Consider the following 12794-nt stretch of genomic DNA (forward strand, 5'->3'; position numbering starts at 1 on the left):
CATTTAGTATTTGCTGCAGTGTTGTTGTTTTTTTTATATATATATATATACAGTAAGACCCCTTACTGTATACACCACTCCTTCACCGCTCCAAAGCTTACAGGAGTTTTTTTTAGTGTCCTGCAAGCGCACCACTACAGCGCTAAATATGGCGCCTGCCCTTGGGCTTTCACACTGGAGACACAGCAGTGGCTGTTTGAGGGCGCTTTGCAGGCGCTATATTTAGCGCTGTAGCGCCTGCAAAGTGCCCCAGTGTGAAAGGGGTCTAAACGTATATAGTGCATAGTCATTCTGTGGATATATATGCTTACTGGAAACTGCTTTATAGGTTAACAGAAAGGATTTAAAAAAAGCTAAAATGCAGTTTTTGCGAATAAAGATAACTGTCCCCTTGTGCCGTAGATGATGAAGTTTACAGTGCATTAAAATGCCTGCAGTGTGAAAGGGCTCTTATGTGCTTGTAAAAGTTTTTTTACTTGAACTGTGTAAATATTAATGTGTAAATTGTATTTTCTTTAGCCACCTACCTTACTTTATCTTCACTAATCCCATGGATGGAATTATGACACTCTCCTGTAATTCTCTTTTATTCAATTTTTTACAGCTTGGCAGAAGAGCTCATGAATGATGCCTTAGGGGAAGTAGCAGCAGAGCTGCATGACCTCTGTGATGAGTACGCTGAAGCTGTCTTCACTTCGGAGTTTATGGAACCTGCAGAAAACAACCACTAATTTAACTGGTTATTTTGTTGTCTTAATGATGTAGTTCACTACAGTGTGTGTATACAATACTACCCCTCTGCAAACCAAATGAAAAAAATGAAAGGGGTTCTCTTGTTGGCTTTAGCAGCTTGTAATGGCTTATGTACCAGCTTTGGGGTAAAGAACAGTTTGGAGGTAAGAGAATCATTCTATTAGCATCTTAGTGCAGAGGCACCATGTAGTGCCTGGGCAAGTCTTTTATGAGTGAGGAAAAAAAAACTTCTATGAGTGCCAAACGTTCTTTGGTTCAAATTTTGTGTTTGAATTTAGAAGTCCAATTCCCCTTGGCATCACAGTCCAGCGTAGGTACCTCAGTAACAAATAGAGGGGGACTCTTAAGCATCTATGGTTGGTTGGTTGTGGGATAACAGGTGCTTTAGGGACTGTACTTGGAGCTTAGATATTGAGCATTATGCATGATTGGTGGTATGTGTGTGTAATCTGTGCATGATCTAAAGTAACACTATTAGTTAAAGTGGCTCTGTCCAAAAAACAAAACATTTTTTTATAATATGTATATATGGATGTATGTGTGTGATTTTTTTTTTTTTTTTTTTTTTTTTAGATATATAAATATCCATCTTTTTTTTTTTTTCTTCAAAACGCCTCCTGCAAAAAAAGATTAATACTTACTAGTCTTCTGTGACCAAAACATTTCCTGGGGTGTTGGATCTGGTCCCATTCTGCATGTTGTATTTCCTTCTGCTAGCTAGAGGATGAAGCTGCAGCACTCAGCTGTCAGTCATGCAACACACCCAGAAGGTTGTCAGATGCTGAAGGATCCTCAGGGACTTTAGCGCTTTAAGAGAGTGAAGATACACTTACTGCTGGACAAATAAGTATTTCATGATTTGTTTTGCAGGGGTCAGAACTGTTGTACACAGGTTCATGTGGCATGACAAGTCACATTTAAAATGTTGCCATCATTTAACTGTGAAAAATACTTTATTATTTTAGAGAAATTTGCCATTTCTCCTATCTTTAATTTTGAAATATTGTTAAAGGAGGTTTATTTTATTTTTTTACACTTGTTTTTAAGCTAGGACTGCTGCTGTTTTGTAATTTTGTATCCTTCTACTTTTTATGTATGATCTACTCTATAAATGCTACCTCATCAGCTATAGGTTTTCTATTTATTTTTGTATTTGGTGTTCTAGCAGCCATGATTACCGTGGTCCGCACACAGAACAGGCAGGATCAACCAGGTATATTTCATACAATGGGACAATTAACACAGCACAAGCCCTATGTGGTTTAACATGCTTTAAAGGAACAGAATCTTTTTTTATTTTGGGGGTTACAACCTCTTTAAGATTAGTGGAGTGCCCATTATTTTTAAATGTCACACCAGGATCATGTCTTAGCTGCCTCAACAGTGTACATATCTAATTATTCATCTATAAAGTTCCATTTACAGTAAGGGCCACCCCTTGAAAACCTAAAACTCATGAACATTAAGCCCCAACCCCTTTAGAAAATTCAAATTTAAGGCTTTCTTCTATTTTGTATTCATGTACATTTCCCAGTCCTTGTATTTGTCACAGTAAATAATCCAGCTAGGAATGAGAATTGCAAATACAACTGGCAGGGAACTAAGACATTATTTGAAGGTGAAATCTTATTGCCAGAGTTCCGAAGAAATACAGAGCTGTTGGGTGTAGTAACTTTCTGTTATTTATACAAATCTGAAATATTAGGCTTTTTCTAGTGTATTTTTTTGCATAATAAAGTCTCTGGATCACATGATTTCTGCGTCGGGAGGAAGTAATCCATCCCATAAACGTAGCGACTATGACATGGCAAATATGAATATGAAAATCTTTTATTTTTTTTTTATTTTTTTTGTTTAGCCCTTGGGGTGAAGGATCAGTCCACCTAAAATTTGGGATTTTTGTATAGGTCCTAAAATATTTTTCTTGGAGTCCATTGAGATAATATCAGATTGGTGCAGTGCTTACTACTAACCAATAAATAGTACCTGCTATAAATTCATATATACCATCATATAAATATCATTACATGTGAATATAAAGTAACCTAAAATTGTTATCCAACTGTACTAAATGTGCAAATCTAAGAGTTTCTACGTAGAAACCATTCCACTGGTGCTTAAAGCCTAACTCCACTTTTGTTGAGAAAAAAACATCCCCCCGGGTGATTATGTACATTGCAAGGATTATAATAACTTTTGTTGCAGATTCCTAACTTATTTTTTTTATTTTGATGCAATCCATATGTGTTTGTCTGTGCCTCTGTTCTGAGCGGGTCTAATGGGAGTTGTTTCATAATTATCAGTCAGCCGTGCACCTGCAGGGCACTAATGAGGAAAGCTGCTGGGCCTGCATCACTTTAGACCCCTTTCACATTGGGGCGCTTTGCAGGTTCTACAGAGCTAAAAATAGTGCCTGCAAAGTGCCCTGAAAGACCCGCTCCAATCACTCCATTGTGAAAGCCCAAGGGCTCTCACATTGGAGCGGTGCGCTGGCAGGACGGTAAAAAAAATCCTGCTAGCAGCATCTTTGGAGCGGTGTGTATACCGCTCCTGCCCATTGAAATCAACGGGGCAGCGTAGCTATACCGACCGCATAGCGCTGCTGCAGCAGGGCTTTGCGGGTGGTTTTAACCCGTTTTCGTCCGCTAGCAGGGTTTAGAAGCGCTAGCGGCTGAATACCTCCACAAATACGATGGTAAAGCTTTACTGTCGACCCCGTCCCAGTGTGAAAGGGGCCTTTAGATGTGTTCCTATTGGAAATATCTCACCAAAAATACATTTTTTGTTACAGGGGATGCCGGAAATCTGACTTGTATCTTAGGCAGACTTCTGGGAAAATTGGTGAGCCAATCGCACAAGCAGGAAATTATGTTTCTGGGGAGTGCCCAGTACACACTCTGTGTACAGAACACCTCCATGTAGCCATATTGCATTGCATTTATAGAAAATTACAGCGGCTGCAGATTAAAAGGGAAAGGCAATTGTTAATAACATTCAATCACAAGGACTTGTATCGCAATTGTACACGCTATATTATTTTTTTCTTTATTTGCTATTTTTTTTCCCCCCATGAAAGTGGAGTTACCCTTTAAATAAAAGCGACTGGTGCTCAGAACTTCACATTCTACTATAATCGATTTGTGCAATTCACTCTGTGCTCCTATCCTTTTCCACCACACACATCAGAAGTATAGTGACCCCTTATGTGCCATAAGTAGGTCATAGGTTGCCATAAGTAGGTCTCAAGCACACTTTTTAATGGGTACTCTCTCTGCTCCACTGGATCCGATATCCCCACTCTATAGGAAGGTTGTCGCATGGTTTCTCTTGGTTATGCATGTAAGGGAAAGGAGGCAGCCTCCAATAGCGTAATTCAAACAGCTCCGCTCCAACACGAGGTAATCAAGATGGTGACTTCTTGATTACTTCGTGTTGGAGCAGAGCTGTTCCAATTTGCACATATAGTACAGTTGGATAAAGATTTCATGGCACTTTACATTCACGTATGGTTTGGCTAGTAGATAGCACTACACCAATCTGATATTGACTTAAAGTGGGATGCCCCTAAAAAAAAAATAAAAAAAAATTAAAAGTCAGCAGCTACAAATACTGCAGCTGCTGACTTTTAATAATCGGACACTTACCTGTCCCAGGGTCCAGTGATGCGGGGGAACGAAGCCCCCCCCCCCATTCCCTGTCCGCTACGCCGCACAGTCACCTGGGACACGTGACGGGTCCCAGATGACTGTGCGGTGCGAGGGGAGATGATGTCACCAGCCTGGGCAAGGAAGAAGGCAGACTATGAGGGACCCCCTAGCAACAGGTATTTAGAGGTGAGTAAAAAAAAATATTTTTCCAATTATTTTTTTTATTTTTTTATTTTTTAAAGAATTTTTTATTTTTTGGTGGCAACACCACTTTAAGATTTTATCCTCTGATGGGAATAATAAAGGTGCAAGCAGCTACATAGAGCTAAGTTTTGATACACCATAGCGTGAAGTGTGTGTGTGTACAGTTGCAAAAAAAGAGCATGTGAACCCTTTTGGAATGATATGGATTTCTGCACAAATTGGTCATAAAATGTGATCTGATCTTCATCTAAGTCACAACAATAGACAATCACAGTCTGCTTAAATTAATAACACACAAAGAATTAAATGTTACTATGTTTTTATTGAACACACCATGTAAACATTCACAGTGCAGGTGGAAAAAGTAGGTGAACCCCTAGACTAATGAGATCTCCAAGAGCTAATTGGAGTGAGGTGTCAGCCAACTGGAGTCCAATCAATGAGATGAGATTGGAGGTGTTGGTTACAGCTGCCCTGCCCTATAAAAAACACACACCAGTTCTGGGCTTGCTTTTCACAAGAAGCATTGCCTGATGTGAATGATGCCTCACACAAAAGAGCTCTCAGAAGACTTACAATTAAGAATTGTTGACTTGCATAAAGCTGGAAAGGGTTATAAAAGTATTTCCAAAAGCCTTGCTGTTCATCAGTCCACAGTAAGACAAATTGTCTATAAATGGAGAAAGTTCAGCACTGCTGCTACTCTCCCTAGGAGTGGGTGTGCTGCAAAGATGACTGCAAGAGCACAGCGCAGAATGCTCAATGAGGTGAAGACGAATCCTAGAGTGTCAGCTAAAGACTTTCAAAAGTCTCTGGCATATGCTAACATCCCTGTTAGCGAATCTACGATACGTAAAAAACACTAAACAAGAATGGATTTCATGGGAGGATACCACAGAGGAAGCCACTGCTGTCCAAAAAAATAATGCTGCACGTGTACAGCTTGCACAAGAGCACCTGGACCCACCAGAGCAGTACTGGCAAAATATTCTGTGGACAGATGAAACCAAGGTTGAGTTGTTTGGAAGAAACACACAACACTATGTGTGAAGAAAAAGAGGCACAGCACACCAACATCAAAACATCATCCCAACTGTGTATGTATGGTGGTGGGGGCATCGTGGTTTGGGGCTGCATCAGGGCCTGGATGGATTGATATCACCGAAGGAATAATGAATTCCCAAGTTTATCAAGACATTTTGCAGGAGAACTTAAGGCCATCTCTCCACCAGCTGAAGCTCAACAGAAGATGGGTGTTGCAACAGGACAATGACTGAAGGAAGCATAGAAGTAAATCAACAGAATGGCTTAAACAGAAGAAAATACGCCTTCTGGAGTGGCCCAGTCAGTGTCCTGACCTCAACCCGATTGAGATGCTGTGGCATGACCTCAAGAAAGCGATTCACACAAGACATCCCAAGAATATTGCTGAACTGAAACAGTTCTGTAAAGAGGAATGGTCAAGAATTACTCCTGACCATTGTGCACGTCTGATCTGCAACTACAGGAAACATTTGGTTGAAGTTATTGCTGCCAAAGGAGGTTCAACCAGTTATGAAATCCAAGGTTTCACATACTTTTCCACCTGCACTGTGAATGTTTACATGGTGTGTTCAATAAAAACATGGTAACATTTAATTCTTTGTGTGTTATTAGTTTAAGCAGACTGTGATTGTCTATTGTGTTTTGACTTGTGCCGCGTACACACGGGCGGACTGTATGACGTACTTAGTCCGTCGAAACACATTTCAGCGGACAGTCCGCTCGTGTGTGGGCTTCAGCGGACTTTTTCAGTGTGCAGTCTGGCGTACTAAGTATTTCGGATTTTCCGAAATTCTGTCCGTCGTACTTTGGTTTCAGCGGACAATCCGCTCGTCAGTAGGCTAGTTCGACGGACTAAGAATGGCGCATGCCCAGAAAGGATTTACACTGCGGGAAGGGTGCTTTGCTGTGTATTGGACTTCCTATTTCTAGTCCCGTCGTACGTGCTGTACACGTCATCGCGCAAGCTTTCGACGGACTGTTTGGGTATCCGTGTGTGGTCAAGTCTGTTCAGTCGAAAGTATGACCGACTGTCCGTCGGATTGTATGACGGACTAAGTACGCCATACAGTCCGCTCGTGTGTACGCGGCATTGGATGAAGATCAGTTCACATTTTATGACCAATTTGTGCAGAAATCCATATCATTCCAAAGGGGTTCACATATTTTTTTTTTTTTACAACTGTATATGTATACATTATATAATTTAATATATTTTTTAGGATTTCAGATACTGATGGTTTATAGTGCACCCCTGCAGGAGGATTTAACAGGGTCCTCACAAACCTTCACAGTGTTTTCAGTCCAAATATATAATGCCTCAAATAGGGGTGTAGTAGAAAGGTCTTTGCAGTTTGAAAGACCCCATTCTGGAGACAGCAGGACGGCTCTCCAGGGTGGTACGTGCTGCATAAATAAGGTCTGAAAATGGCCCTTGTAATTCTGAGGTGACAGAAGGAGACTGAGGTGCCTCAAAAACATGCTCTTCAGAGATGGACTGTTGGCCCTCTGAGACAAAGATGATCACAGCAACCAGTGGTCTGGCCTATACCAAGGCCTCAGATGGTCAAAGATAGACTATGCAGGAGATGGAGCTGGGGCATGCTTAGAGCCACATTTACTCAGTATCTCAAGAATACTGACTGCAGTTGCAGTAGATGCTTCTGACAGCAGGGAGGGGGGGGGGGGGGTGCAAAGTCTTACCCTCTTGAGCTGAGGGAGCCTCCAGTGATGCAGACCCTAAAATGACAGGCTTGCCAGATTGCAAAGTAGTACCATTGTTCAGAGTCCGACATAAGGCAAACACTGAAGGAATGCCACTGCTCTGGAAAGTACTCCATGGCTAACTTCAAGTATATGGACTTCTGAAATGTACCACATTGCAGAGCCCAGTGACTGAAGGTCACATTCCAGGCTAGCCCTGCATGTTCAGTCTAATGTGGTTTGGGTATGGCATTCCAATGTCAGAATTAGGAAAGACCAGCTTAAGCAGCAATGTGGTGTGGAATCTTGATTGAAGTTGATGGAAAAATTAAAGCAATGAAAAAAATTGCCAGCAAAGAATGGGGTTAGACTTCTCAGCAGAGTGGAGAAAAAAAGTTGTGTTGGGCAGGAAAAAGGGTTGTCCTGGGGCTGGCCTACAATTTTTGTGCTTGACGGCATCCAATCCTGTAGACAGCAGTATAACCCAATATTTTTGGTTTCCCTCAAAAAAACTGCAACAAAACAATTTTAAAGGAGTAGATCTTTTATCCCAGGGGTTCAGAAAAACATTTGATTTGTGCATTTGGGCGTGTCATGGCCGCTACTTCTAAGGGGTGGGCATGCAGAAATCATGTGATCCAGAAACTTGACTTTTCAAAAAAGTCAAGAGTTTCTAATCATCTTCTAACAAGATGCAAACTTTTGTAAGGGAACATTGTTTTGTAAAAAATGATTAAGCTTATATTTATAAAATAACTTATTTCACAAACATGCTGGTGTGTGTGTGTGTTTTTTTTTTTTTTTCAGAATTGTCACCTTTTTATTAATGTGATTTGTCATTTCATCAATGCATTATATGACAGTTAGACCCCTTTCACACTGTAGCGTGGCCGCGTTAGTGGTAAAGCGTCACTAGTTTTACCGGCGCTTCGAAAAGTACAGCTGCCGAAGTGCTTTGCAGGCACTTTGGCAGCACTGCTCATTGATTTCAATGGCAGGGCAGTGTGTACACCGCTCCCGCACAGCCCCAAAGTTGCTGCTTGCAGGACCTTTTTTTCCGCTAAAGCACCTGAAAAGCGTCGTCAGTGTGAAAAGGGTCTTAGGGAAGGTGTTCTGGACTGGTTTGTGGAAACATGTTGCCCAGAGCAAGAATTTAGATCCATTTTTGGTTTTAGGTATACTATGTGAACGGGATGCATAATAAACACAGAGGGGTTTTCTCAAAATTAATTGTAGAATTACTTTTAAAAAGTGAATCCCTATCCATTTTTATTCTTTTTACTAGTAGGGAATGATTAAAACGCCTGTCAGTTTTGTTTCTTACTGTCTGTGTCCCATCTACAAGGTTTCTCTCTCCCTCAGGTTAGGGGCAATCTCCTCTGACAGTTATCACCAGACATGGGGTCTCCATTGGCAGTCTGTCCTCACCTTCTGTTCTGGTGACAACCATAACATTTTGGATCACTTTTTCCCAATGACAAAGATCAATGAGACACGCAGAACAAATCTCTCCAGTGGGGACAAAGACAGCCATGAAACCTGATAGAGGATCCAATATTTCCCCACTGTATTCAAACAAATTGTTTTGGTTAGAAATATAATGCTGTTTGCATAATGGCTAAAAACCACTAGGTGTCACTAAAGAACTGGCAAATGTTTTTTGTTTTTTTTGTTCTTCGTACCGGTTATAGCAGGGGGCGCCCTACCTTTTGAAGAGCAAGGGCCACTTAAACGACTTAGTAACCAGGCGCGGGCCACGATGAGCAGAAGACAGTTCTGCGTCCACTCTGTGTAAGCAAAACGGACACAGACACAGCCCACTCTACTCTATGGGCCCTCTCATCGGATCAAATGGAAGGGGATGGATCCACGTTTTTTTTAGCAGATCGGATTGGAAGGAGGCAGGTGTAAATGGACACCTGTTAAAGGGGCCTAAGGCTTCTTTTACACTGATGGTCTGTGGTCTACCTGTGGCTTTCCTGCAGGTTAGCTGTACTTTGCCATAAAATTCTATCATATCCTGCAGGTTTGGAGCACTTTCTGAAAGTGCACCAAACCCACAGGTAAAATCAGAAGTCTATAGCTCAGTGCAGGTAAGCCGCGGGTACACTGTGCTACACCTGTGGATCAGTTTAAAAGCAGCCCAGTAACCACTGCAGAACAGATATGTCCATATATACACTGTGATTTTAGTAATAAACTTGTTGTCCCAGGCAGAGTGCATTTGGTATCACTCCACCTATGACAGGAGTCAGTTCTATTCCATTAAATATTGGCTTAAGCGGCTCTGCTCCGCAACTGCTTGTTTCCTCTACTTCTGGCTTCATTCACAACACTGATGCTCTGGCATGGCGGGTAGGCAATCTGGGCTTGCCAACCCACCATCACAGAGCAGGAGGTCGCGGGCCACATCAGAGAGCTCTGCGGGCCACATGTGGCTCCCGGGCCATTGGTTGGGCGCCCCTGGGTTATAGTCTTCTAAGTGTTTTAGAGCTCATTCACACCACAATGTACACAATAACACTCATACACCGACATGCATTTACATCTGCTTAACACTGTATTACAGTGCATACTCTTGTTTTGTTTTCTGTTTAGACTTCTCCTTCCAACACACATTGCAGTGTGTTGAAATGTATGGTGCCTCACTTCAACCAGTCCAAATTTCAGTTCAATTCCAGTTCAAATTTTGTTAACTATCACGATTGAAGAAAAACTTGATTTTTGTACTTACAGTTAAATCCTTTCTTCCAATCTCTTGCGGGACAAAGCTGGATAGTAACAAACTTTGGGTTATACTGATGCCTACAGGAGAAATAGACATTAGGCATAAAGAAACTGAAGGCAAGCACCTAGGAAAGACATGGGGGGTGGTCATAAAAATGACTTCTACAATGCTCCTGCGCACTTTTTGCAGTGGGGGGGGGGGGTTCAGTGAAACTTCACAGGCATGCATAACACAACGTCATCAGCCCTGCCATCTTCTGTGCTGTGAGTGCTGTCACCTCTAACCTGACCCGTAACATTTTCCCTAGAAAAGCTAAGGGAGGCTCTAAAATTACTTGTAGACAGGGTTTTTTCAGAGGGAACGTAGTTTCGGAACCTCCAGCACTGGATGTATGTAATGGCAAGGAGTTCCGGGGTGTGCTGGAGGGTCTATTGATGCTGGCTGCTAGGAGATTTATTGTCACTGGTGGGATCTTTTTTTTTTTTTTGTGGGAGGGTATAATGTTTCTGGTAGGGATCTACTATTGAAGGAGAGATCTATTGTTACTGGCTGCTGGAGGGTCTATTGGTGCTGGTCGCTGGGAAATCTGTTGTTGCTGCTGGGGGTCTAATGTTGCTGTGGTGAATCTTTTGTTGCTGGGGGGTGGTATTATGTTGATGGTCCATTGTGTGTTTGTGGGGGCAAGGTCTATTGTTGTGTAGCGGAACTTTTGTTGCTGGGGTCCATTGGGATCTATTGTTGCTGGCTCCAGGGGATCTACTTTTACTGCTTTTCTGATTATTAGGCAAGAACAAATTCCCTACAAATTATTTAACACCACAAAATAATACTTGGGGCAGTGCTGGGAGGTGGTTAGGGGGACAGTGTCAGAGGAGGGTAGGGCGCAGAGACAAGGTAGAACTTATGCACCGTACACACGCAGAGACACAGAAATTCGGCCAGCAAAAGACCGATGATGAGAGCTTTTGGTCGGAAAATCCGACCATGTGTATGCTCCATCATACTTTTGTTGGCCAAATTCCCGCCAGCAAAAGATTGAGAGCAGGTTCTCTATTTTTCAGTCGGAAAAAGTTACGATCGGAAATTCCGATCGTCTGTACAAATTCTGACATGCAAAATCCCTACGCATGTTCGGAAACAATTCAACGCATGCTCGGAAGCATTGAACTTAATTTTCTCGGCTCGTCGTAGTGTTTTGTACGTCACCGCGTTCTTGACAGTCGAAAGTTCAGAGAACTTTTGTGTGACTGTGTGTATGCAAGCCAAGCTTGAGCGGAATTCTGTCAGAAAAACCATCCAAGTTATTTCCAACGGAAAATCTGTTGGTGTGTACGGGGCGTTAGAGGGAGAGAGTTCCTGCACCAATTCCCTGCTTTGTAGATAACCTTTTTTAGGGCATGTCCTCAAAAAGCAGTAAGAAATTAAAGTGGAGGTAAACCCTCCTATCGTTTTCAGCCAAGGAAGCTGCCATCTTCGCCTCAGTTTAATCTACAACTGCCATGATGCAGCACATGTCATCAGTTATGACACCAGCCATTGGATGGTTTGACAGTCTGAGAGCACAACCAATGGGAGGGTTACATTCTCAGCACGTGCTAGAAATTTTACTTATTTGAAATGGTTAAATGGATTATTATAGTATGAACCTTCCATTGTACATTCAAGACAAACCCACAAAATAAATAAATAAACTGTCTAAGGCCAGCAATAGACATGGCAAATTTCTTTTGGGTTGCAGGAAAGAAATTCACAGGATTCCCCCATCAACACAGACAATGCTAATAGAAGAATCCCTCCTGCTGAGAAATTGTATGCTCGCAGTGGGGTGGGGGAAGCTGTCCCTGCCAGGTAAAGACAGTAATTATTGCTAGCAGCTATAGCACCCACGAACGATAATCGTAAGGTAATCCAGGAGGCTCGTTATACCCAATTTGATCGATTGATCAACTTGGTACATTCAGCCTGCTCACACACGGTTCAAATCTCGGCAGGTTCCTGATGAACCGGCAAATATTCTGACCATCTTTGGCCGACCTCAGAAGCATATAAAAAAAATTGCACATCACCTACCTCAGGGCTCTATTTACAGTAAGTCTTTTCACTGCACACTAATAGATCCAAAGGGGTCATAAAGCTGTGACTGTATATAATATAAAAATAACACACAAAGATATCTGGGCCAAGATGTCCAAAACATACCGTATATACTCGAGTATAGGCCGACCCGAATATAAGCCGAGGCCCCCAATTTACCCCCAAAAAAACTGGCAAACTTATTGACTCGTGTATAAGCCGAGGGTGAGACATGCCTGTCCATCCCTGTGTGTGTGTCCGTCCATCCCTGTGTGTCCGTCCATCCCTGTGTGTGTGTGTGTCCATCCATCCGTCCATCCCTGTGTGTGTGTGTGTCCATCCATCCATCCATCCCTGTGTGTGTGTGTGTCCATCCATCCATCCATCCCTGTGTGTGTGTGTGTCCATCCATCCATCCCTGTGTGTGTGTGTCTCCATCCATCCATCCATCCCTGTGTGTGTGTGTCTCCATCCATCCATCCATCCCTGTGTGTGTGTGTGTGTGTGTGTGTGTGTCCAGCCTACCTGTGTCCCGAGCCTCCGTCCCGTGCCTTGCCTCCTTGCCGTGCCTTGCCTCCGTCCCGTGTCGTGCCTTGCCTCCGTCCCGTCCCGTGCCTTGCCTCCGTCCCGTGCCTTGCCAGGAT

At 42.6% G+C, this 12794-nt stretch overlaps 1 protein-coding gene across 1 annotated transcript in view; it reads left to right on the forward strand.

Moving 5' to 3' along the window:
• The window catches only part of KIAA0753 (KIAA0753 ortholog), a 62919-nt gene extending 58136 nt beyond the window's left edge, over positions 1–4783 (forward strand). Inside the window, exon 17 of the mRNA XM_077480455.1 lies at positions 605–4783. Coding sequence (XP_077336581.1) covers positions 605–731 — 127 coding nt within the window. The 3' untranslated portion in view covers positions 732–4783. The remainder of the gene's footprint in view (positions 1–604) is intronic.
• Positions 4784–12794: the final 8011 nt, after the last annotated feature.

The sequence above is a fragment of the Lithobates pipiens genome, unplaced genomic scaffold (genome assembly GCF_037356315.1).
Source record: "Lithobates pipiens isolate NorthernLeopardFrog02 unplaced genomic scaffold, aLitPip1_a1.2 Scaffold_16, whole genome shotgun sequence".
In the NCBI taxonomy this organism is placed as follows: Eukaryota; Metazoa; Chordata; class Amphibia; order Anura; family Ranidae; genus Lithobates; species Lithobates pipiens.